This window comes from Crocuta crocuta, unplaced genomic scaffold, assembly GCF_008692635.1.
Source record: "Crocuta crocuta isolate KB4526 unplaced genomic scaffold, BGI_CrCroc_1.0 scaffold1161, whole genome shotgun sequence".
Taxonomy (NCBI): Eukaryota; Metazoa; Chordata; class Mammalia; order Carnivora; family Hyaenidae; genus Crocuta; species Crocuta crocuta.
In genome coordinates, this window is record NW_027531894.1 from 27,964 (window position 1) to 54,148 (window position 26,185).

At 53.6% G+C, this 26,185-nt stretch overlaps 1 protein-coding gene and 1 non-coding gene across 2 annotated transcripts in view; both read right to left on the reverse strand.

Moving 5' to 3' along the window:
- Positions 1-26,185, reverse strand: part of AP2A2 (adaptor related protein complex 2 subunit alpha 2) — a 90,548-nt gene that overhangs the window by 24,054 nt on the left and 40,309 nt on the right. Inside the window, exons 2-6 of the mRNA XM_077773385.1 lie at positions 20,188-20,256; positions 7,673-7,815; positions 5,857-6,050; positions 3,403-3,532; positions 237-338 (exon numbers count right to left, since the gene is read on the reverse strand). Coding sequence (XP_077629511.1) covers positions 237-338; positions 3,403-3,532; positions 5,857-6,050; positions 7,673-7,815; positions 20,188-20,256 — 638 coding nt within the window. The remainder of the gene's footprint in view (positions 1-236; positions 339-3,402; positions 3,533-5,856; positions 6,051-7,672; positions 7,816-20,187; positions 20,257-26,185) is intronic.
- On the reverse strand, positions 15,072-15,200 carry LOC144239374 (U6atac minor spliceosomal RNA). Its single transcript, XR_013337400.1, has one exon. It is a non-coding gene; the product is annotated as a U6atac minor spliceosomal RNA (small nuclear RNA).

Genomic DNA, 26,185 nt, shown 5'->3' on the forward strand with positions numbered 1-26,185 from the left:
GAGTGTCAGCGGGCTGCTTCTCTCTGCACACCTTCCTGTACAGACAGGACACTTCTCGACTGACAAAGAGGCTGAAAGAAAACCCAAAGAATTCCTAACCAAGAGGAGTTCTCAGTCCTGAATTTGCGAACTGAGCCAAGTATCTTGTATTCTAAACAGCAAACCAATGTATTGATTAAATAAAATAACTAAGACCAAACGGCACCATGAGATCCGCTCCCCATCGACAGACTCACCCTGCTTAACCGGGACACAGCCAGAGAAACAGAGGTCTTGAACTCCTCAGGGTTCTTCTGGGCCAAGGTGGTAATGAGGCTGGTGGCCGCAGTCACCACGCCCTGGAAGAGACATGACAGATACAAACTGTGACTGCAGCCAAAGTGCCTGACTTCTCGTTGTAAAGTCATTTTCCGAATAAAACTTTGAACGGAGAGCAACCACCTGCAGTCTGTGGGCCAGATTCACAACTACTTTGGCCCACAGATCTCTCAAAATCCGGAGCGCACAAATCTGCCACGTTCTTGTTGGAGCTTCTCCTGGCAAGCCTGGACGTGTGGCCCAGACCCCTACCACAGCGGAGGCCAGAGGACGTGGCGCGCTCCAGCCCCGTGCCGACCTGCCCTCCGGCCCTCCTCTGGGTCTGGCCTCCTGTCCAGCCCTGTGGTCAGCTGCACTCACTGCTGCCCCTGACTTAAATCACTCTGAATGGGGGAGCCTGGCTGGCTTTGCCAGTGGAGCGTGTGACTCTTGATCTTCGAGTTGAGAGTTCGAGCCCCACATTGGGTGTAAAATAAAATCTTTTTAAAAAAGGAAAAAAATCACACTGTGTGGACTGGGGAGGGAGACACTATTTAGACCCACGAGGAGAACAACCACTGACACAGCCTACTCTTTCCCTTCTCTGGAAGCGGTCCAGGCTGAATCCCACCACATTGCCCCCCAAAGCACCCAGGCGAGCCCCCTTGCCTACACAGCCCCCACACAGCACCCAGCCTCAATGCGCGGGAACCTTCCATGCAGACAGCTGTCCCTGTCCCAGCTCCGCTAGCAGCGGCTCCCAGCAACCCACGCGTCTTGAAGGAAGATGCTGGTTAAGTAAAGATGCTCTCTCACAAATATAAGAACACAGAACAAAGGAACGACACCGACCATGAGGATGCAGACAGAGCCCAGGAAAGCTCTGGCCCCTGGCCGGACCCCGCTGGCCGTCTTCCACCGCGCTCCTCAGCAGGTGGGACAAGCCAGCAGTCTGCTCAGCTGCAAAGCCGCGAGGATGAGAGCTGGCGGCCACGGACACCACATCAGAGAGCCAGAGCTGAGCGCTTCCTTCAGCCTTCTGATGCCAGCGTGAAGGCGTCACCAGAGAAACAGACCTAACTGGCCTCAATGCCCATTTCTCAGTGGGCAAAATAAGTACCAAAAGATTCACCTCACAAGCCAGCTCTGAAGGATGAGTACTTGTGAGCATGTAGCTTCTGGCAGGCAGAGCTGGTCCCCACGCCTCCTAAGCGTCTGGGGCTCGGCCTGGCCCATCAGGAGGACAGAACAGGTCTGCACATTCCGACGAGACTCCTAAAGCAGTGTCTCACGGCCTCTATGCCCCTGTGAGAAGAGCAGGGGAGGCCCCAATGGACCTCAGTGCTGCCACTTGGGCCACAGCTCACCACCTGCCCCCCACACCCCCCCAAACTCTTCCACTGCTCTCAGAACACCGACCCACGGGGGCTGGCTCTGTATGGGCGGCTGACACTCCTCTGGGCATTCTTGACCTTGAGACCAAAGAAACCAAGTCTCAGGCCTCTCTCACTGGCAGAGCCAGGAGGTGCATGACACAGACGCCAAGCCCATGTGGAGGACAGGCACCACGAGAACAGTGAACGTGGGCCGAGAACAGCAGGGATGAAAGGAAGCGGGGTGACGAGCTGGGCCTTCCCCTCTACCTCGCCCCTTTCGAGCTGGGTTCTGGCGGCCTGCAGACAAGAATGCACCAGGCGGCACGCCTGGTGAAGCAGAGTCGTGCTCCCCAACGCTCTGAGAAGTGCTGGGTGTGGGTGTCTGCTGGCCAAGGGCCTTCACATCTGCTGGCCATGTGGCTCGGGCCCCCCAAGCTGTGCCAGCTCTGACCCTTCGTTACCTCCTGGCTCAAATTCAGATCTATGTGAAGCCGTTTCATCTCTCTGAGCCTCGGTTTCCTCATGTGAGAAACTGAAAAAAACTCCACTGCCTCACAGGGTTCGCCTGGTGGGTGACTCGTGGCCTTAAGCCCCACAGCCACCAGCATGGCTTCCCGACTCCACCAGCAGAGTGTGAACCTGAACAAACCAAGTGTGACCCAGCATGCACACCTGACCCTGACCCAGCCCCTCCGCCCGAGCGTGACCCAGCGTGCACACCTGACCCTGACCCAGCACCCCCCCCGCCTGAGCATGACCCAGTGTGCACCCCTGACCCTGACCCTGCCCCCTGCCTGAGCGTGACCCAGAGTGCACCCCTGACCCTGACGCCTCTCCCACCCAGGCCCCTGCCCCTCTTCCTAGGACTTGGCCGCGGAGGCAGGGCTACTCTGCTTGGACACAAACAGCCAGTAAACAGGGGTAACGACAAGGCGGGAACAGCCCCCGGGGTGGCCGTGGCACAGCAAGCAGACAAGCACAGCTACCAGCTCTCTCCCCTGACCTGCAGGCAGCGATCATTTAGTTTTTATTTAATGTTTGAGGTAGATTACTTTCTCGGAAAAATGTAATGAGCACCCTGCATACTCACACCCATCTACTGGGCAGGAAAACTGTTACATTTCAATTCTCTCACTGATACAACACAATTCACACAGCACAAAGCCACTGTGCCCGACATCTGCTCCAACTCGATCCCATCTCCCAGTGTCATGACCCTGTATGCCCCTCTGGTGGGGACAGGACCTGTGACCCATGTCAAACCACAACCACCGAACCATCCCATCTGTGACACAGGGAGGACAGTCAGGCGTGGCCTGTGGAACCCTCTTGCAGATTAGCAAGACCACAGGCGGGAGCTCCGGTTGGGGTCACAGGACACCTTCATCATCTCCCAACAGACAGATATGCCACACAGACTGCCCTCCCTGGACAAGGTGTTTCCAGAAGCCACTGATCTCAGTCTTACTGGTCTGTGCGGTCCCCAGCACCCGGGAAGCCTTGCGGAGAGCTGGCTCTGGGGTGGGCTGGAGGCCGTGTCTGCACAATCCCACCCCCGGGAAGGAGGGGCCCCTCCCCCGAGCCACAGGGGCGCACGAAGCTCGCAGACTCAGTGGACCAAGCTGCAGGAGTGTCCCCTCAGGAAGCACTCAGCTGCTGCTTTCTTAGTGGCTATTCCAGAGACGGTCACTTGGTGGGGCAAGTAGGACCCTAGTCCAAAGGCATTTACCAAGTGCTGGTCGTTGAGGAGGTGCACCACCCGGGATGTCCAGTCACCCATGGGGACGAGGTCCGGAGACGTTCGGTACAAGCGCAGCAAGCACAGGGCGGCGCTCTGCTTCACGCTGTCCATGGTGTCTCTGAAAGATAAGCAGTGGTGTCGCTCGAAGGCAGACGGCCCAGGACAGGGCGTTGGGAGGCTTTCTTGCCCCGGTTCTAGCGCTGGCCGAGGGCAGAGGGTGCGCCCAATGCTGTTACCCCTCCTCCCCACCGAACCCCAGCCAAACTCCGCTGAGCTGCCGGGAGACCGACAGGCCCGCCGAGGGACGAGCCAGGGGAGGCCATCTGGAAAAGAGCACGGGCGGAGCACTAGTGTGGAGGTAGTGGGGGCTCCTGTGCCACATGGAGGGCAGAGGGGCCTTGGGGACCATCTTTACCGTTCACCTCCCTGCGGCTTTCTCATTCCTAAATGAGTCCAGCCCAAAATGAGACCCTCAAACCCCTCCCCATTCTACCTCCAAGAGAACCCACCTTTATAAAACTCCTGGAGGATTCTAGCGCCCCGGGGAGCAGTCCGTCCCTGGCCCCCTGGCCCCACACAGTCCTCACGAGGAGCAGGCAGCACGCCCTGCAGGCCTCACGCACAGCCGCCCCAAGAGACTACTGCGCCCCCATGGCTGGGCGGCAGGGCCTTCCCGCCCCCGGGACCCGCGCCACAAGAACGTTCAAGGAGAGGGAAGTACGACATCCAACACCCCTGGCAAGGCAGGGAGGCCGCTGCCGACTCTGTCTGTCTCAGTTCTGTCGCGGGCCAACGGCAGCCTCTCTTCATGAATGCCTACTAAGCCCCCGCATGAGAGACACCCGCCGTCCTGCCCCCAGTGTGCCAAGTCTGGTGCAGTTATTTGACTGCTGACACTCTCCTCTGCATCCGCCCCCCCCGCAGCGCCTCGGCCCATCTCTGGCCATCTCTGGCCTGAGCACTTCACCTTGAGCTGTCCGTGGGTTAGCTGCATATTCAAAATCTGGGAATGGTTTTCAAATAGGGCTTGTGCACCCCACGCGACCTAAGCCTTTCGGTGTCGAGTGTCTGTCTCTGACAGATAATCCAGCTGGGTGGGCATGACGACACCAGGTCCCCCAGGCTGTGAAACTCGCAGACACGGCTCAACTGTCTTCCTGCAGCACGACTGCCCCCTTTCCCATCCACACCGGGGCCCACTGTGCACCCTCTGTGCCCTTCAACCCGCAGGTGCGCCTCATCCTTTATTTCAGAAAAACGTTTCTCAATTATCATCTGAATACTCTTCAGAGATGATCTCTGCTTTACGTCTCACTCACCCAACAGGTATTTATCAAGCACTTACTACATACCAGGTATTGTTCAAAATACTGGAAATAAAGCAATGGCGATAGCGGGCAGAAACCTCAGCCCCTGGGGAGTCTGCCTTCCAAGGGTGGAGGCAGGCAGTGCACAGCCGTGTTCCCTGTGTGCGCCAGGAACATGGAAAGGGGTTCAGGGAAGGCCTTGCCCAACCTGGGACAGCCCTAATGAGTGAGGAAAAGAAGGTGCTGTGTGGCCCTGAACCCACACCCTAGCGTGTCATCTCAGCTCGGCAGTCCTTCTAGTGCACAACCTGCTACTGGTGTGTCTGTGAGCCTCCCCAGCCCCCTCCATGGGCCTCCCTTCCAGCCTGGTCTCTCTGTCTCCCTCTGGCAGCACACGCCTCCCACAGACATGCCCCCAGGGCTTGTGCAGCCACAGACTTTCTGGTCACTGGTCCGGCCCAGGGCCCGCCCCCGAGGCACAGTTGACCCTCGGGGCAGGATTTGGAGCTGCATCCAGGCATCCAGAGTGCCATGGCCTCTGTCTGCACTGTCAGTCATCCTGGAAGAGCTTGGTCCCGACGAAGTGCCCAGGCCCAGGGCCCTTGTTAAGCCAGTCGTGTCCCCAGGGTGTGGGCCCTGGGTCAGTTCCCCAGCCCAGCAGAGCCCGGCAACACGAACATAGGGCCCTGCCTCTGTCATGCTCTGTGCCTCTCTTCCAGAGCTGCCTGTTCTGCCCCATGTGGCCTCTCTCCAAATCAAAGGGGCCAGGGAGAGGTTTCTAAGAACTCTTGGGATCTGGGTGCTTGAGCTTCTCCTCAGTACGACTCTGGAGAAAGGGCAAGAAAGGGCACTACGCTGCACCCAGGAAAACCACGCTCCTTCTGCAGCCCCGCGGGATGCCGGGCCCCTCACGGTTGGTTGCGGCTGGCAGGGTTCCTCTTTCATCTTCCTCAAACCCCAGCGGTACTGGGGCAGGAAAGGGGTGACGGACCCTGGCCAGGCACCTACACGTATGGTTCTCCCGCTGCCTAAGATGCAGAGATGAACTCATCCTATAAATCCTTTAAGTAACCGCATGTTGGATTTACTTAATGTGAGAGACGTACGCATTTGCGACAAGGCACGGGGCACATACCCAGCTACAAGGATTTTCGGAATCTCCCCAGCAAACGCCTCAGCCATCTCTCGACTGCCCACGTTGGCGATGCAGTGCAGGGCCAGGCCCATGAAGGTAGGGTTCCGACTGGCCAGGTCGTTCTTGATGGCGTTGTTGATGAGCCGGATCAGCTCGCTGTTGGAGTTCACCAGCACAGAGATGAAGAGGTAGCCCTGGGTTCCAGAGACACAAGAGGACAGAGAGCTCACAACAACCTGGGTCAACGCGGGACAGCACGGCACACGCGTCCAGCCTGCAGCCGGCCTCCCGCGCCTCCGCTGCCCCGTGTCCTGCAGAGGAGTCGTGCCGTGGAGGGTTGCTCTGCACTCTGAGGGAAACACCAGTTCCGTTAGAGGAGCAAAGTCTCACTCCCGGCTGTGCCACAGGACAGTCCTGCAGGACGCACCTAAGAGGCACGCAGCCAGATGTTCCCATGGGAACCAGACACCTCGGTCCCCGCCCCACCTCCCAACCCACTCACCTATCCGTGGTACCACGTGTGAGCAATCTGGACTCAACACTGTCCTGAACAGGGTGGAAAGGACCCTGAGCAGAGGCCCTGAAGAACTACGATGAGTTCTCGAAAGCCTGCTCACTACGGCCTTCCCCTCTCTCTCAATTTGCCTCTGCGCCCTCAGCGTCCTCTCACCACTGGCCCAACTCCAGCCCCGTGTCACCCCTGCTGTCCATACCCTCCCTGTGCAGGAGACACAGTGATCTTCTCAAGACCCATCTCATCACTGACCTTGGAGGTGAAACTCCACACAGCTGCCTGCTGGTCTTGGGAGAAAGGCCTGACCCACAAGCCCACCTCCCCGTGTCCACTCCAGCCACCACTGCCCCTCCAGCTCCGGTGCACGTGGCCCCGGATAGGCGCCACTGGCTCTGTCCGCCCTTATCCCCCAGTTAAGTCCTCGTCCGTCTGTCCCGGCTCAGGACGCCCACCCCGGGGGACCTGCCCTACTGGCCACTCCCTCCCAGGGCCCCAGAGGGCTCTCCACAACTCCTTCCCCGGGCACTGGCCCAGCTACAATTCTCTGTGTACGGGCTGTAGGGTGCCATCTCCTGACTAAAAAGAGCAGGGCCCACATCTGCTTTTGGTCACTATGTCCCCAGGGGCCTCCCAGCAGACTGGATGGTCCATGGAAGACACCCGAATTCTTATTGGGTAAATACCAATACTTTCTGAAATTCCTGGGGGAAATTTAGGTTTTGTTTTTGTTTTTTTTACTTTCTATAAGTTATACTTTTGGACAGACAACTTTGCACCACTGGGGAAAACATAAAAATACTGCTACTCTGTGAGACGACAGAGCTAAAGTTACAAGGCCCGAAGGGGCTTCAGGTGCCCGGGTGCCAGCACCGTCTAGGAGGGCACCAGGAGCTGGGAGCGGGGCAAGGGCACACCCATGTGCAGCTCCGGCTCTTCAGCTATGTGGGTGTGGCGGCCTTGACAGAAAGGGAAAGTTGTACAAGGGGCCGCCGGGGGGGTGGAGGGGTGTCTGTGCCAGTGTATTAGCCAGATGCTCTGGGGCAGGAAACAGGCCTGCCCTAGACACCCCAACCTGGCTCCTGGCAGCATCCTTCTAGACCCACAGGAAATCTCCACTGCAAGGAAGGTGTAAAGAAAGAGCAAGGCAAGAAATGGCCACCTTATCAGAAGAACCCTGCCCAGGAAAAAAGCCCCTTCCACCGGCAGGACTGCTTCCTAGAGGGGAGGGAGGCCCTGGGACCACCTCAAGTGTCCTCGATGCCAGCCCCGCCCCCAGCCCTCCAACCCCTCGGTGACACTCACGATCTGCTTCTCTGTGTATCTGTTGGAGCTCAGCAGGTTCACGGCCTCCATGTGCCCAAAGTCAATGTCATGACCCAGGAGAAAGATGAAGAGCAACTTGCAGACGTACTTTTTTTTACTATAACCATCAAGAGCCTTGTCACCTACAGAAAAGGTGGGTGAGGCAGGGAGAGTAGAGAAGTCATCAGCAAGAGCCGGACAACAGGGTGCGGGTCCACCTTCCACTGGACACAGCACCACCGTGCTGCACACAAGTGCGAATGATGCTTCCAGACCAAGTGGTGCACAGCAGAGCCCAACAGTATGGCTTCCCTCAAAAACAGAAACCGGAATCCCTACAGCAAGAGTTCTGCCCTCCCTGGACAGCCCTGGGCAGGCCAGGCCCCGGGGGGCCCCCTGGGACCCACCGCGGCCTCACCAGGACCCCTGGAGTCAGCAAGTCAGTCTTTTAAATAAGTTCGTTCCCACAGGCCGATGAGTATGCTCTAAATGATCCCCCTTTGCTTCAGTTTTAGGACAAATCACCCATCTGCGGAAGTCACACATAGGAGTGCCCGAGGGACCGGTGTCTTCATCCTAATCACAGCACGACTGAGCGCCTCGCTAGACATCATGATGAGGCAGGTTCAAGACACATCACTGGCAGAATACAGACTGCTACTTTAAAAAGGACCATCCTGCACCATTTTAAGGATCGAAGTTCTCATTTTGCCAGACAAGTGTACGGTGTTCCTTAGAGCCAACCGCAAGAGGACTGCAGGGGTGACAGCCAGAGAGACTGGTCAATTTTCTGAGCTAGGTCTTCCAGTGACACTATCACAGTGTGCAGGCCCCACGTGGGACATGTGAGGGCCAGTGAGGACTCGGAGAAAGAGGAAGACGATGACAGCAGGGGTCCTCATGGGTTGGGACACCTGTGCTCATGGGCAAGCAAGCAGTGGCTGACCCCAAAACGTGGTCTAGAAGACACCCCCCCCTAGATTTCCTAGGGTGACAATCACATGTCAGCCAGCCAGCTGGTCACTTCACCTTGAGAAGCTCTGAGAAACCCTCCCTCCCAGTTTCACCAACAAACTGGCATATGATTTTTTTTTTTTTTTTTAAATTTAATGAGCAAACAGTATGAAGGGGGCCCAGGTCTAGTTCCCCCACCACCTCCAGCCCCCACTTGCTCATCTGCTCCCTGCACCTGGGGAGCCCGCCTCTGCCGCTTCCTGGCTGGGACGCACCCCCATCTGCGGTGGGAGGGTGTCTACGGGCACAGCACAAGCAGCCCATCTCCTACCTACCCAGCCATCCTTTGAGAACCAACATGGATTCCATCACCTTCCAGAAGCCTCCTCTGACAACCAAGCCTAAGGTACCACTCTACCTCCTCTCACCTCCTGGAGGCGGGTCCCTGCTACTCAGAGCACATCCTAAAGGAAAACATAGCAGTGACTGAAGACAGAGACAGCTGGATCAGACTGAGCTCTGTGGGGCTGGCCACAGCAGCGCCTGGGGCTCCTTCCCTGAAACACCCGTACTGCTTTCTGCTCCTGCAGGGCCCCAGACACAGGGTCCCTTCTACAGCCCTCCCGGAGGCCAGGAGACTTACAGCAGGGCTGTCACTCAGGCAAGAGTAAGCAGGCCCCTCCCGGCCCTGGTGTGGCTATGGCCCTGGTGTGGCTATGACGTAGGCAAAGGCCAGTGCCCAGAGGCAAAGTTTTGGGAATTCAAAAGGTACTGCAGAGAGTGGAGAGGAACCTGGGTCCCAGCCCAGAGGGCAGTCCGGCAGGCCACCCCACCTGGAGCCAGAGCCCCCTCCAGGGAGAGGGCGGCACCCTCGAGGGGAACCAACTGTGCCACAGAGCAGTGCGATCAGGAAAGAAACGACGGCCCCACGAGAGCGGGGCTCACATCTTGCCTACACGCCTCCCCTGGGTACCCACCCAGTCCAGCCCTCCCTGCTCTCAGGGGCTCCTCACCTACTCAAGGGTAACAGTGGGGAAGCCTTTCCTTTCCACGGATCGCCCCCACCTTGGGTCCTGTTGTGGGGAGCGGTGCGGGTGGGCGGGGAGCACTGTCACTTCCCAGACGCACACAGGAGTCTGGCTGGGGGGTTGGGGGGGCGGGATCCTCTGGAGCTTCATGTGGTCTGGGGAGCACTGGTTGCGGCTGCCCCGCCGTCTCTGGGCCCATGGTGACTCCAGTGCCTTCTCAGGCAAGTGTCCAACCACCAGCCTTCTCAGCAGCAGCTACAAGGCCCCCTCCCAGCTCAAGAGGTTGACTACAGCGGCCCCGCCAGCCCTCACGGGCACAGAGATGCCAGGGGCACCACGTGAAGGAACCTGGGCTTCAGCCTCCAGAGAGGCCTCAAAAACAAAGCGCTCTGCTCAATCCACAGCCCAGATGCTTTGTTTCTGTCGGCAAAGAGTGCGCTTGCTGGCTCCGCCTGCATCCACCCCGTACATTCCCGGCACCCATCACCCAGCCACTTCAGGAGCAAGACCCAGTACGCGGGCACCAGGAGTCCCGTCCGCACGTGTGCGGAGCCTGGCATCCTCTTCATTCTTCAGGAGACCGAGCCCGTCTCCCAGGGACAGAACTCGCTGTCGGGACAGTGTCCCCATGCCACTGGTCAGTTCCAAGCGCACCTCACAAACAGCCCAGGGCAGAGCCCTCTGCACACCTCTCCCTCGTGGCTGTCTCAGTGCAGGGCCACTGGGGGGCCACAGCTGCAGAAGGGGCCCTCCCACAGCTCGGGGTGAGGACAGGAGGAGCTCTGAGGCCCCACAGTGAATTCTGGGCCTCGCCTTGGCCATAACCTTGCAGTCCTCTCAATGTAACTCCGGTGCCCATGCCAGCATCCCGGCTCCCTCTGCAGTCCCATGCTACCTCCTGCCCGAAGCGGGTCACCACCCTCTGCACGTTCCCGATGGCCCACGCCCGGGCCGGCCAACCCAGCTGCCTTCTCTCTCTCTGGGGGCTGAGTTACCCCCTTGCTCGAAGGAGGGGCCTGCAGATCGGTCCTCCTGGGGGATCTCCTTCAGGCTGAGGGGCCACGCCTTGGGCCCTGCAGTCACCCTCACCAGAGCTCTGGAATTCCTCACGGTGACCGTCCCTCTAAGTCGGTGTGGTTTCACTCAGACCACACCAGACGGAGGTGGTCCTCACAGTGTTAGTTTCAGGGCAGGCTAGAACTGTGTCCTTATTCCAGTCATTTCAAACTGTCATACTCCACATCTTGTTCCTGAAAGGGGGTGGCCCGTGTCCCCATATACTGGGAAGATCAGAGAAGAGGGGAGGTGGAAAACAGGCCACACATCCTGACTGAAGGTCAGGAACCAGTCTGTGCCCCTGGGCATCCCGATTTGTCTACTGTCCCCTCCTCAGTGAGCTGTTACAGAAATGAAGCAGGACACCACCCCGGGGCATAGCAGTGCCTGAGAAAACGTGAGGCTCATGAGGACCCTTTATCACTGGCTCTTAAGACTCACGCCAATTTCAGAACGTGAAATGTGAAAAAAGGTCTGAGGATGACAGAAACCTGATATTTCTGTAACAAGATATTAAGCAATAAGACCCCAGACTGGAGAGTGAGAGGGTCACCTCTGCATCCAGATGCAGGGACAAACACGCTCCCTCCTCCTCAAGTGCTGGGCCGGAGGGCACGCAGCCTGAGAACGGCCTAGCATCCGGGACAGAGCCAAGTCGCCCTGCGTACCCACACAGCGGTGCTCCGCACATGCCCCCACACCACTCTGCTGTGTCCCTGCCTGCTCTGTCCCCACTATGTCCTAGCACCAATCAACCTAAAACACCATCAGTCACTCGTGCTTCTCAGAGCCTACCCTGAGGCGACAGTGGCGACGGCCAACATTCATCCAGCATAACCACTCTTCAGGGATAGGAGAAAGATGCTTACCAGTTTTACTTACAACCCCAGCAGGCCTCGGGCTGACATAAATCTGTCTTTTGTGCCTTAAAGGCAGGACCCTTGTGCTAAACAGAGACATAGCCTGGGACATACAGGTTTCCAAACACTCAGCCTGTACTGGGGGGGGGGGGTCACGGGACACTCACATAAAGTAGGGAGAGGCCGCATGGCCCACCGTGAGGTCTGAGCACAGCTGCCCCAAGCGTAACCCTATTTCACCAAGAACGATGCTCTCACCTAACAAATAAGATGCCAGCAAGAACCGGCATGGCTGTGGGCACAGCACCCGCATCCCAGGAACCAGACTCTTCCAGACAATTTCTGAGCTGTGACCTTTTCCCACTGTTTTCTCTCACAGACACTGGCACTCATCAAGTATCTTATAATCTAAGAGGTGGAAAGAATAAGATACCCGGGATGGACATGGCACTCCCTCGCGTCCGCACCCTGACGGTATTCTTCCCTGGCCCCTGTGCCATTCTGTCTGCCTCCTCCGTTAACTATCTGACAAATGCTCACACCAGAGAATCCACTCTTCATCCCCAGGTCCCCACAGACCCGAGGCGTTTCCTCCTCTCTCTATAATGCTTACTGACTTTAGTGGTTAAAAAAAGGGAGATGCAAATTAAAACCACAGTAAGGTTCCACTACACACTCAGCACAGTAACTAAACTTTACAAGATCAACATACCGAGTGCTGGCAGGGCCATGGAGGAACAGGGACGTCTCACACACTGCTGCCAGGAGTGAGACACGTACAGCCACCCCCAAAAACGGCCCCCTGCCTTCCAGGGGGTGTGCCCACAGGGAGGGCTCACCGCAGCCTCGGCCCCGCAGGCAAGCGCGGGTGAGTGCACACACTGTGCGGGAAGCGCCTAGGGCTCATGGGCACACACACGGGCCCCGGGCACACCGTGCTTGGTTGAAGAGACCTCACAGCACCCAATCCCTTTCATGTGGGTTTCAAGAAACAGCAAAGCTAGGGGCGCCTGGGTGGCTTAGTCGGTTAAGCGTCCGACTTTTGCTTAGGTCATGATCTCGCGGCTCGTGGGTTCGAGCCCCGCGTCGGGCTCTGTGCTGACTGCCCGCTCGGAGCCTGGAGCCTGTTTCAGTCTGTGACTCCCTCTCTCTCTGACCCTCCCCTGCTCACGCTGTCTCTCTCTCTCTCCTAGAAATAAATAAAACATTAAAAAAAAATTAAAAAAAAAAAAAAAAGAAACAGCAAAGTTACAGTGACAGAAAGGGGACCGGTGGCCACTGGGGGCTGAGGAACGTGGCTGAGTGCACAGGGACATAGGGAACCTGTGGGGTGACAGAAATGTTCTCTGTGTCGTTTGTGATGGTGGCTGCACAAATACATGCATCTTCCAAAATTCAAAGTGCAGCTTAAGTAAATTTTATTGCAAATAAATCATATCTCATAAAGCCAACTTTTAAAACATTACTGTAGGGGCGCCTGGGTGGCTTAGTCGGTTAAGCGTCCGACTTTCGCTTAGGTCATGATCTCGCGGTTCGTGAGTTCGAGCCCCGCATCGGGCTCTGTGCTGACTGCCAGCTCAGAGCCTGGAGGCTGTTTCAGTCTGTGACTCCCTCTCTCTCTGACCCTCCCCTGCTCACGCTGTCTCTCTCTCTCTCCTAGAAATAAATAAAACATTAAAAAAAAAAAGAAATTAAAACATTACTGTCAAATCCAGCAGGAAGCAGAGCAGAAAACCTGGGAGAACACTGGCAAGGCACCGGGCGGTATGGCTGGCCCGTCGGGAGCCGTGTGGCATGCCCTTCCTGTGAGCTTTCACGCCTCCTACATAGAAAGCTGTGGTTCACTTAAGTCTTTCTACACCTACAATAACCAAAGTTCTTTATGGGAACTTTTCTTTTACTGTTTTATTTATTTTTGAGACAGCGCAAGCAGGGAGGGGCAGAGAGAGGGGGAGAGAGAGAGGATCCAAAGAGGGCTCTGCGATGACAGCACAGAGCCCGACTGGGGGCTCAAACTCATGAACCGTGAGATCATGACCTGAGCCTAAATCATATGCTTAACCGACTGAGCCACCCAGGTGCCCGCCCTTTACAGGAACTTCTTCATTCACCTGCGTACCCCCAGACCGTGGCGGATACCCCATATTTAGTGAGGTAATGTATGCCATCTGGTAAGCTCCCGCGACAGGAATAACCAATCATGATGTCTCCGTGGAGGGTAACACGGCAGCTGTTTCCCAAAGGGTTCAAGGTAGAGCATGCTGGCTGACGTCATAACTACCCCCATCCACCCCAAACCTGGGTGGCCCACACGACTAGCACGACTTCTTGCTCACGCGTCTGCAGGTCAGCCAGGGCTCAGCAGGGGCGGCCTCCAGCCACAAGCAGGATCTAGGCCTGCACAGGGTGCCTCTCCTTCTCTCAGCCCAGCAGCACCCAAAGCACATTCTTCTCAAGGAGGCAACGGGAAGTCCCCTGAAGGGGCGAGGGGAAATGAGCAACCCTCTTCAAGGTTAGGTCTGAAAGTGGCGCGCGGTCGTGGCCTACATTCCACGGGCCGCATCACATGGCCAAGCCCCATGTCCTTCCTCAAATGACAGAGCTCACCAGTGACACCTTCAGCCTCCAGCTTTCCTGGTGGCAAGGTTTTGCATTATAGATGCAATGTTCTAACGTCTCCAGGACTGTCGCATTTTATCACCTCCCATCTACTTGCTTCCACGTGTCTGTATCGCCACAAGGCATTATCGTGCGCTCACTTCTTTCCATGCCCGCCACTTCTTTCCTCCTCTTCTGCCCCTCTGACCTTGCATCTGGAATTATCTGCTCCTGGCCTGAAGTATACCCTTTAGAATTTTCTTTTCCCCATGGGACACTCTCTCCATTTTTGTCTGAAGAAGTTGTTTTAGCTTCGATCTTCGAAGACATTCTCGTTGGGTAGTCTTCTGCTGGCTGCTCTCCAGCACAGGGCCAGCCTTCCGTTCCACCGTGTGCAAAGTCGGCTGCCAGCACAGCTCCCCTCCCGTGACTTGTGATCCCTGCCTGTACACAATAATGCGTCTAGGGGTGTACCTCCTTCATGCCACCTGTGCGTGTGGAGTCTGCAGTTTTATAAATTTTACGCATTCTTTTTAAGACAAACAAATCCACTAAAATGTTGAAGATATCTCACAATGTACTGAAATCAGAAAAATAAATTCTTAATATATAAAACTAGAAAGACAGAATTAGGAATCAAACTTTAAAGGATTTATGGAGGGGCGCCTGAGTGGCTCAGTTGGTTAAGCATCTGACTTCGGCTCAGGTCACGGTCTCATGGCACGTAGGTTCGAGCCCCGCATCGGGCTCTGTGCTGACAGCTCAGAGCGTAGAGCCTGCTTCCGATTCTGTGTCTCCCTCTCTCTCTCTGCCCCTCCCTGCCTCAAGCTCTGTCTCTCTGTCTCAAAAATAAATAAACATTTAAAAAATAAATAAAAATACAAAATAAAGGATTTGTTGGGGAAAAAACTCAATGATGGTCACATGCCACGAAGTAGGTGGCAAAGCCTAATGATAAGCATGCTGCCAGGCCTGAGGGCCTCTGCTGTCCCCACCAAGGGGACAGGTAACTTCCCTCCTTTCCTACAACGCAACTTCATGCAATCTTAAAAGCCGCCACATTCTCTCTCCTTTCCTTCTGGGACGCCAATTAAACCTTCGAGACTGTATCACCACATCCCTCTGTCTCTCACCCACTCTCCTGTTTCCCTTACTTGCCCTCCATCTGTCCTATATTCAGGACAGGCTTTGTTCCTCTCCATTGTTCAGAACACTAAATCTCCTTTCAACCACGTCTGCTGTTAAATCCAGAGTTCTTCATTTTGGTTCCTGCGGGTTTCAGTTCTGGAATTTCCATTTAGCCTTATATTTCAAATTCCACTATGTCACCTTTCACACCCCAAGTTTCCTGCTACAAATTTTGAGTGTGCCTTTATTACTTGAAAAATGGTAAACCTACTCCTTTACTGCGATGTGAATCTGGTATCAGAGGTCTCTAGGGTTCTGTTTGCGTGGTCTCTGCTGGTTCTTGCTCACGCCACCTTCACTCCTCATGCGCCTAGTGATCGGTGACTGTGCTGGACTACATGCGTGAAAACCCTAGGAACCATCTGTGGCTACAATGGCAATGTCCTCCTTCAGAGGACTGCTCTTACCTTAACTCGAGTGTAAAGTCTGAGGTGTCCAGAGCCCCGCTGCACACCTGTGACAGGGCTGGCTCACATCCAGTCCACTCCTGCCTTAGGGCACTGTCTTTGTAAGTCTCCATGTAAAGTAAAAAGCATCTCCACTTCTTGCAGGCTCTGGGTTTTGATTTTTCTCCTAGGCCAGGGTTGCTTAACTTCTCAGGCCAGGTGGTTCTTGGGGGGCAGGGAAGGGGGTGCTGTTGTATGTGCTGTAGGCTGTTCAGTAGCTTCCCTGCCTTCCACCCACTAGATGGCAGCAACGCATCCCCTCCCGGGTGGTGACAAAGAAACCGGTCTCCAGATGTTGTAAATGTCCCCTGGAGGGCAGTCACCCTGACAGATAACCACCCTCTTGACTTTCAGGGTCACCTTAATGTCTCTGTTTCATGGCTCTTTCTTTGGAATTAGCAAATGCTGTCAAGGCATAAACAGCTGCGTGCTGTACTTGCTTACATGGACACTTCCCTCCTCCTAGAGAAGGCCCAGAAATTCTCCTTGTTTCTTGTTTCTCTCTGATGCTTCCAAGATTTTTTTTATNAGAGAGAGAGAGAGAATCCCAAGCAGGGCTTGGGATGCAGGGCTCAATCTCAGGCCTGTGAGATTGATTAGGACTTGAATCTGACACTCAACCCACTGAGCCAGCCAGGCAACCCCTCGAGATGTTTGTAACACTGCATCTGAAGTCAACGCTGCCCAACGCGGCAGCTTCTGGCCACATGTGCCTACTGGGCACTGGGACGTGTGGCTGGTCTGCAGGAGCGCTGAGCGTGCTCTAAGTGTAAAATACACATCAGATTTCAAAGACTTGGTATGAAAAAACTGTAAGATAGCTCTACAAAAAGAGAACTTTTTCTATTGACTGCGTGTTGCAATGATAATATTTTAGGCATATTACAATAAATAAAATGTATTAAAATTAGGTTTTTTTAAAGTTTTGTTTGTTGCTTTTTTAATAACAATAACCCAACGTGGGGCTCAAACTCACAACTCCAAGATCAAGAGTCACGCACTCCACCAAACTGGGCCAACCCTAAAATTAGTTGCATCTGCTTCTTACTATTTTTTAATGTTGCTACCAGAAAATGTAGAATTGTATGTGCATCTGCATTAGTGACTTGCATTATATTCCTATCGTATGGTACAGATGTAAATTAGCTAATCTGCCATAACTGGAATCAGAAGCCCCCCAGGGTGCAGGTTTCTGAGGATAAAGGGTGGGTTTTCTCTTATCTGTTACTATTCAAGGTGCACACATACTCAATAATGCCAACTGCTTACCAGATAAGAGGGAACCTCCTTCCCTGTCTGGGGCAGCTGAGCTTAGACAGGCGTGAAGACAGAAGAAACAGCACAAGCCCTGTTTGCCCCCAAAACATTTATACAGAAAGTCTGAAGATTTACCACCCAAAGGGCCGTGAACTCTTTTTTAATAACAACACGATTAACATTTATTAGGCATTCGGGGCGCCTGGGTGGCTTAGTCGGTTAAGCGTCCAACTTTCGCTTAGGTCATGATCTCGCGGTTCGTGGGTTCGAGCCCCGCGTCGGGCTCTGTGCTGACTGCCAGCTCAGAGCCTAGAGCCTATTTCAGTCTGTGACTCCCTCTCTCTCTGACCCTCCCCTGCTCACGCTGTCTCTCTCTCTCTCTCCTAGAAATAAATAAAAACATTAAAAAAAAAAAAAAAGGAAAAAAAAATAAATAAAAAAAACATTTATTAGGCATTCACTTTCTGTGGAGTGATTTCTCCACATTTCCACACAGAGATAGAATCGGTGTAGCAGACACAGACCCCCCCTTCCATAAGGACTGGAGCTGCCAAGAGTGCGGTGACCTGAAAGGTTAGCTTCGTCAGGGACTGCCTTCCTCGGCTTCGAGCCAGAGCTGAGCGAGGGGGTGAGACAGGGCCCAGCCACGGCCGCCCAACGCCAGACAGCCGACAGGCAGTCTTCACGTCAAAGCTCCCTAATGGGCCAACGGCAACCCTGGCAGACCAGCGTCCCCCTGCCCGCCGCCAGCCCGCTGCCTCCTGCCCCTGCTCACACGTGCCCCTCTCACAAGTCCCCAGTCCTCCCAGCCTAACTCGGGGTGCAGTCACAGAGAACCCAGCCCGACATAATCTTCAGTAGCCCACCTGACAGCTGAGGAGAGACAGCTACTGTGACAAGGCAGCACGCCTAGTAAGCATCAGAGCAAGGACACGGTCTGCAGGTGGTCAGGACAACCTTACTCTTTTTTTTTTTTTTTTTTTATTTTTTTTAATGTTTTTTTTTTTTTTAGGNCAACTAAGCCACCCAGGCGCCCCGGACAACCTTACTCTTAACCACCGAGTGACAGTCCCTCTAAGATGCACTGAAAGTTATAAACCCCTCACCACAGGGCACAGACGGCAAATGGGCACAGGGAACGACGCTCCACGTCGCGTGGCATCAGGGAAACGCACATGAAAACGGTGGTGCGGGAATCCCTCCACACCCCCACTAGAGTGGCCCAAGTCCAGAGCACGGGCATCGCCCGGTGCTGGCGAGGACACGGAGCGGCAGGAGCTCAGGTTTGTCGCTGGGGGGATGGGAAGTGGGGCAGCCGCTCCGGGAGACGGTCCGGAGGTTTCTTACAAAGCTCCACACACCGTGACCACGCGACACAGCAGCCACGCACCTGGGTATTTACCGCAGGGTCTGAAGACTTACGTCCACACAAGGTGAGCTCACGGGACGCTCACGGCAGCTGTATTTAGAATCACAGCAGCTGTACTCGCGACGGACAAAGCTGGGACACAATCAAGATGTCCGTCAGTGGGTGGACAGATAAACCCTGGGACGTCCAGACAACGGGCTATTGTCCAGCTCTGCAAAGAAACGAGCTGTGAAGCCGTGAAAAGAAGGAATCTTAAAGGCACCGTACTAAGTAAAAGAGGCCAATCTGAAAAGGCTGCACACTGTTGATTCCAATTCTATGACATTCTGGAAAAGGCAAAACTACAGAGACAATGAAAAGATCAGCAGTCCACAGGGGTTGGAGGGAAGGAACGGATGAAGAGGCAGAGCACAACAAGAGATTGTTCAGGCAGTGAAACTACTCTGTACGATGCTGCAGCGGTGGATACACGTCATCACTCGTTTGTCCAAACGCATAGCATGTACCCCCCAGAGTGACCCCGATATCAGCTGTGGACTTTGGGTGATGATGACATGTTCATGCAGGTTCATCAGCTGTCTGGTGGGGATGTCGACAGCGCACGTGTGGGGGCAGGGATACACAGGAAGTCTCCGTACCTTCCTCTCAATGTTGCTGTGAACCTAAAACTGCTCTAAAAAAATAAAAGCTTAACAAAACAAATAAATAAAAACAAACTTAAACAATGAGAGTTATAGATTTACCCAAACATACACACGTACGTATACACACACACACATATATATGCACACACGTGTGCGTGTAAAACAGCAAACCTTTTCACATATAATTTCAGAAGTTTCACAGACCTTCTAGAAGATCCTCAGGCCCAGTTCAAAGTATGAAAACATAATACTTTCCCTAGGGCTCCACAGGGAAAATACTTGAAGTCCACTAGTTTTGTATCCCTTGATAACACAGGACACCCATTCTCAAGCCCTGAGAAGCCACCCGTTCCTAGAAATTCTGTGCCCCCCACACCCCAACCCTGCCCAGCTGCTCAGCTTCAGTCCCAGCCTCTCCTCTGCTCACTGATCCTAGGCAATTGCAGCCACTCTCGTGTGAACCAGGTATCAAACCTGGAAGAATTCACTGAGAAAGTAAGGCTTAAAGGATCAGTCAGCCTTTCACAAACGTGTCCTCAGTGCTGACGATCTGCACTTTACCACTCCTCAACGTGCGGGCGATCAGGGAGGGTGGCCCCCGACACGCCGGCCTACAAAGAGGCGCGACCTGAGTGGCTGGGTGATGTGATGCACGACTGGGTCCCAGAGCCAAAATCACTTCGCTACAGGAAGTGCTTAGATGACTCTGTCATACTTGAAACAATGAGCAGCCTTAGGTTGAGCACTTCTTTGACATTCACACTTTGAGCCGGGAACACACCCGGTCTGTCAGGATCACCACTCCCGGACTCGATGGAACAAAGTCCAGGAGTGGAAGGAGCGAGCTGCTCTCGACCAGTGTCGTTCCAGCTTCAGGACCTGGGGCCTGGGAGGGGCCGCTCCACCTGATCGATTCCACACAAGTTCTCAGACAGCTCAGGAGCGACGATCAATGGCCTGACTCTAAGCATGTTTTAATTCTAGCAGAACCATGAGATTAACTGTGCAAACTCAGAACTCTGAAGTGGAAAGAATTAAAAGGCATTAGGAGAAGAGGCCCTTGCTCCAGAAAATTTACAAAAGGACATTTCATGAAAAAGACTGAACATACTTACCTTTAAATTTTGATCTAATGTTTGCCAGTTCTTTGTTTATTCTCTTTATTTCTGCTTCTTTACTTTTGCCTAAAAAAAGAGAGAACACAAACGTACTCTTACTTTAACTTAATTCTGAGCAAACATCTGTTCCCCGCCAAGACCAACACCTCAGAATTAAAGGCAAAATCACTGCTTTTAGGAGGCAAAGAAAGCAGCAGACGGCCAGCAGCCAAAACAGCAGGGAGGCAGCTGGGACAGAAGCCGGGGCCCTGGCACAGGCCAGGTCACAGCCCCAGGTCAAAGCAGGGCGAGCACCACACAGGAAATCGGCCACTCTAAAAACGGGAAGGGATCTACAGGGGCATTTTTACGTTATTTTTTATTATTATGTTTATTTTAGAGAGAGAAGGGAAGGCCAAGCGGGGACGGGGAGGGGGGGAGAGAATCTTAAGCAGACTCCACGCTCAGCACAGAGCCCGATGTCGGGCTGGATCCCACGATCCTGGGATCGTGACCTGATCCAAAAATCAAGAGCTGGACTTTCAACCAAATGAGCCATCCAGACACCCCCACAGCACCATTATTAATTCCATCTTTTGCCACAGTTCTGGAATTGTAAGCACTCAAAATACCTCCAGAACATTTTCCACACTTAATAGTTAACTCCTAAAATTGACTGTTACTCCCATGGATAATGTTTTAAAGTATAAAGTTTTAACTATTTTACCAGCTTCCAATTTTCTTTCCCTGTGAAATTCACCGACCTACAAAATCTGATAAACCCACTTTGCCGTATGTAATGAAGTCTGAGATATTTTCCCCATTATATGAAAAGAGATGGAAAGTACATTATATACATGACAGTCAAACTTTTGCTACATTCTAGATCTATTGCAAATTGGACTTAATCCAACAAATATTTGCGTGTATGGAGCATGCTGGCCATGGAATGGAGATCAGACTATACACGATTTTGCTCCACCTTGACCATGTGAAAACCAGAGCTTAGAGGGCATAGGAGACTTCCTAAGGGCTACAAATCTTGACAATACTGTAAAAATACAAGAAATGATTCATCATACAGGACACAGTGAGTTATACGTGGAAATGCACCCGGGTAAAAGCCCACCACTCTGAAAGCAGGAACAAGTCTACTCCAGAAGACCCTCTCCAGGCTGAGGCCTTGCATCAGCGGCGGCGCACAGGTGGAGCAAAGGCTTCCGCGGCAGCCACCAGAACATACCAGCCCCTGCGTTCACCGACGCCCAGACACTGGGCTCACCTGCACCCTCCCCCAGAGGCGCTGCTCGCGGCTCTGCCTCCTCTGCGTCCCCCTGTGGAACCTGTCACCGCCCCCCCAAAGGCGGCCCCCTCCCCAGGGCACCTTCAGAACAGCACTACTCTTCCACCACTAACATGCTACTAAACAGGGCTTCCCATCTGCTGGATTCAAGGAACGCTGCTTTAAGCCAGTCCTCCCCAAAAAGCCCCAATGGAGCAGCTGGCCAGGACAGGGCCACACGGCAGGCACACTCACCAGGCACCGCTCGAGGTGCTGAGACAGATGTAGGTTAAAACAATCCTTCTGGGGGCGCCTGGGCGGCTCAGTCGGTTAAGCATCCGACTTCGGCTCAGGTCATGATCTCACGGTTCGTGGTTCGAGCCCCGCGTCAGGCTCTGTGCTGACAGCTAGCTCAGAGCCTGGAACCTGTTTTGGATTCGGTATGTGTGTGTCTCTCTCTGACGCTACTCTGCTCATGCTGTCTCTCTCTGACTCTCAAAAATAAATAAAAAAAAACATTTTAAAAAAAAGTTTAAAAAAATAAAAAACAACACTTCCTGCCCTCAGGGAGCCACTGCTCCAGGCAGCGGCGGGCGGGGGCTGGAGACCTTTAATAGAACAAGCACAGCACAGTCAGCTCTGGGGAACGAGGAAGGCAGGCAGGCTGGGAAGGGGCATCCAAGCCCCCCTCAGCACCCCTGATGACATACAGGTCAGAGCCCATCACAACAGTTAAGATGAGACACATCCAAAGGCCCCCTGAGGAGCCAGGGGGACACCTGGCAGAGCAGTGGGCTTAATGGCCCAGGGTGGCAGGTAAGTCATTTTTAATAAGTGTTATTTTTGCTGAAGGAGACATTATGGATCTGGCTAAAATGGCCATGAAAGTGATGTCTTGGTAGCTTCCCGTTTCACAGCCACAAAGCCTGCAGGCAGCCTCACACACCGTACACTGCATATGCACCTGAGCGTGCATGTGTCCACATGTGCCTGTGTGGGCATGCACACCTGCGTTTGTGTATGTATGCCTGTGTGTGTGCATGTGTACCTGTGTGTGGGTACACGTATGGATGCCCAGGGCTAAGTGTGCACCTGTGAATGCACGTATGAATGCCCATGTGTGCATGTGCATGCGCTTGTGCTTCTCACAGGGTGGATAGGAGTCTGTTCCCGCACTCTCTCTGGGGCACACACACCCCACCTATGCAAGCCCTCCAGGAGGAGAGGCCCCGGAAGGGGCAGGAGCCTATGTTGTGCAGACAGTCAAAAGATAGGGGGACGGTAGAAAGAAGCAGTGATGCTAAATGAGCTAAATTGGCTTTCATAAAACCTGCAGATATACCTAAGATCAGAAAATCACCAAATACGGGCGCCTGGGTGGCTCAGTCAGTAACGCGTCCGACTTCAGCTCAGGTCATGATCTCGTGGTTCATGGGTTCGAGCCCCACGTCGGGCTCTGTGCTGACAGCTCAGAGCCTGGAGCCTGTTCCAGATTCTGTGTCTCCCTCTCTCTCTGACCCTCCCCTGCTCACACTGTCTCCCTCTCTCTCTCAGAAACAAATAAAACAGTTTTTTAAAATTTTTAATTAAAAAAGTCACAAAATAAAACTAAAAGCACATAGAATTCCAAGGGTTACCACCAGGAGAAACAGAAACAAACGGTTAAACGATGCTCCGTCCACAGCATAAGACCAGGGTTTTTTACCCAAAGTTTTTTCTTAAAGTGGCCAGTTAAGGGGCGCCTGGGTGGCTCAGTCGGTTGAGCATCTGACTCTTGGTTTCGGCTCAGGTCGTGATCCGAGGGCTGTAGAACTGAACCCCACAGCTGAGCATGGAGCCTGCTGGAGACTCTCTCTCTCCCTCCCTCTCTCCCTCAGCCCCCTCTCCTGCTCACGCCCACATTGTCCCTAAAATAAAATTTTTAAAAATAATACACAAAATAATACACAAAATAGCTGATTTACAGCACACACGTACACATTTTTTCCTCATCAGGGCAGGTGAGGGCTCTCCTGGAGGAGGGCGTGAGCACACGCCACGAGTGGGCTCAGAAGCAGGCGTGTGAGGCTGGGGTCCGGGAGCTGCCTCTGCTCCCTCTGCAGCCAAGGGGGCGTCCCTTTACAGCTCTGAGCACACCCCCTCCAAAGGAAAACCACCAAAAGCCACAGGACTTCACGCAGTCCACGTGTGTGAGAGAGACAGTAGGAGAACGGCGTATCAGCCAGACCGGGGAGGGCCCGAAGCCGACCCGGGGGCCTCAGAAGGCGGGGTCTGAGGACCAGAGGGCTGCAGCAGCCCCCCCACCAAGCAAAGATGGAGAGCCTGCTCTGAGTGACCCCGAGAGGGAAGGTCTGCAGGCAGAGGACAGAGCCTGGGAACATCTGGAAGCAGCCACCAAGACAGTGGAGGGAGGGTACTGCGTGACAGAAAAGCCACCCTGGACCACGTCTCTTCCGACAGCTCAGAAAATGGAGTTCACGGAAAAATAAGCAACAGGGAAGTACTGAGGTCAAATCCCAGACAAAGAGACTATAAGAACAGAGGAGAACAAGCAGAATACTATCCCCACGAACAACACAGCACCTCAGAAAGATGCTCCAACAGGGCAGATCAAAACCAGAGCCCTCTATTTCAAAGTAAGATGAGAGACATTAAGAAAAACACGGAAGGGGCGCCTGGGTGGCTTAGTCGGTTAAGCATCCATCTTTCGCTTAGGTCATGATCTCGCGGTTCGTGGGTTCGAGCCCCGCGTCGGGCTCTGTGCTGACTGCCAGCTCAGAGCCTGGAGCCTGTTTCAGTCTGTGACTCCCTCTCTCTGACCCTCCCCTGCTCACGCTGTCTCTCTCTCTCTCTCTCTCCTAGAAATAAATAAAACATTTAAAAAAAAACACACAGAAAATATCTAAAAATCCACTAGGAAGATTCAGATATCAGGGAACAGAAGTCAAGTAAATAAGAAACAAAAAAATCATTCTAGAAATGAAGAATAACCTAGGAGGAGTACAAGAACAAATAAACACACAGAAATGAAGAACGAGAAAAAGTAGCAAATACTGAAAATGGACAAAGACACAACAGGTGGCTGGAGTCCCCGAGGATGGCAGCCAGCCAAGCGGCAGAGACTTAAGACTGCGTCATTTCAAATGACCACACGTGGGGCACCTGGGGGCTCAGTCGGTTAAGCGTCCGACTTTGGCTCCGGTCATGATCTCATGGCTCGTGGGTTCCGGCCCCGCGTCGGGCTCTGTGCTGACAGCTCGGAGCCTGGAGCTGCTTTGGATACGGAGTCTCCCTCTCTCTCTGCCCCTCCCCCGCTCATTCTGTCTCTGTCTCTCTCTCAAATGTAAATAAACATTAAGAAAGAAAGAAAACTGATAAATAAAGGGAAAGAACCAAACACCTACCCTGCCTCTTCCACAGGAACCGTCCCCCAGGGAGACTGGGAACAGTCTCTTTATAAAAGGGTCCCCACAAGGATGAGCACTGGGTGTTATATGGAAACCAACTTGACAATAAACTATTTGTTAAAAAATAAATAAATAAATAAAAATAAAAATTTAATAAATAAATATTTTTTTAAAAAGGGTCCCCACAAGTCAATGGAGAAGAATGAGAGTATCACCATCTTGCCCCCCTCCCCCCAGACGAATGGCTGGACCTGAGCAGCTGCCAGCCTCACAAGGAGTCAGATGCCACACAAGCCCCACACGCAACAGCAGAACATCACCTCCCGTCGTGTCAAGGCATCAGCTATATGTGACTTGGCCTCCATACCCAGTTGCCAGATGGCCAAGAACGTGGTGAAACGCACTATGACCTCCACAACTTAATGTCCCTTAAATGTCCTGGGTCTTCAGTAGACTGTTGTAAGGAAAAGAAAGGAATATAGATTAAAGATCACAGAACAGGAAATGTTTAGAAATGGGCAAGAGCAGGGGCGCCTGGGTGGCTCAGTCGGTTGAGCATCCAACTTCACCTCAGGTCATGATCTCGTGGTTCGTGGGTTCGAGCCCCACGTCGGGCTCTGTCTTCGGATTCTGTGACTCCCTCTCTCTCTGACCCTCCCCTGCTCACGCTGTCTCTATCCCTCTCTCTCAAAAAAAAAAAAAAAAGAAAAAAAAGAAATGGGCAAGAGCAAACCAGAGTGTTCAGGATGCATCCTTGTGTGAGAAACCTGTAAGGGACACAAAGGAACCCAACGAGGGCAGGAGGCTTGGAGGGAGATCAATGGCACGGAGCAAGCGGAAGGGCTTGCGGGGTCATCACCTGGGTGGAAGGCACAAGATGCCTGCTTTATTGTAACTCATTAATTTCCAAACATAGGTTTTATGTGATTTTTCTCTGTGTTTTATTTTACAAAAAGGAGAAAACTGGGGGACCTGGGTGGCTCAGTTGGTTAAGTGACTGACTTCAGCTCAGGTCATGATCTCAGTTTATGGGCTCGAGCCCCCCATTGGACTCTGTGCTGACAGCTCAGAGCCTGGAGCTGCTTCGGATTCTGTGTCTCCCTCTCTCTCTGACCCTCCCCTGCTCACTCTCTGTCTCTGTCTCTCAAAAAATAAACAAACATTAAAAAAACTTTTTTTAAAAAAAAACTTTAGGGGCACCTGGGTGGCTTAGTCGGTTAAGCGTCCGACTTTCACTTGGGTCATGATCTCGCGGTTCGTGGGGTCGAGCCCCGCGTCGGGCTCTGTGCTGACTGCCAGCTCAGAGCCTGGAGCCTATTTCAGTCTG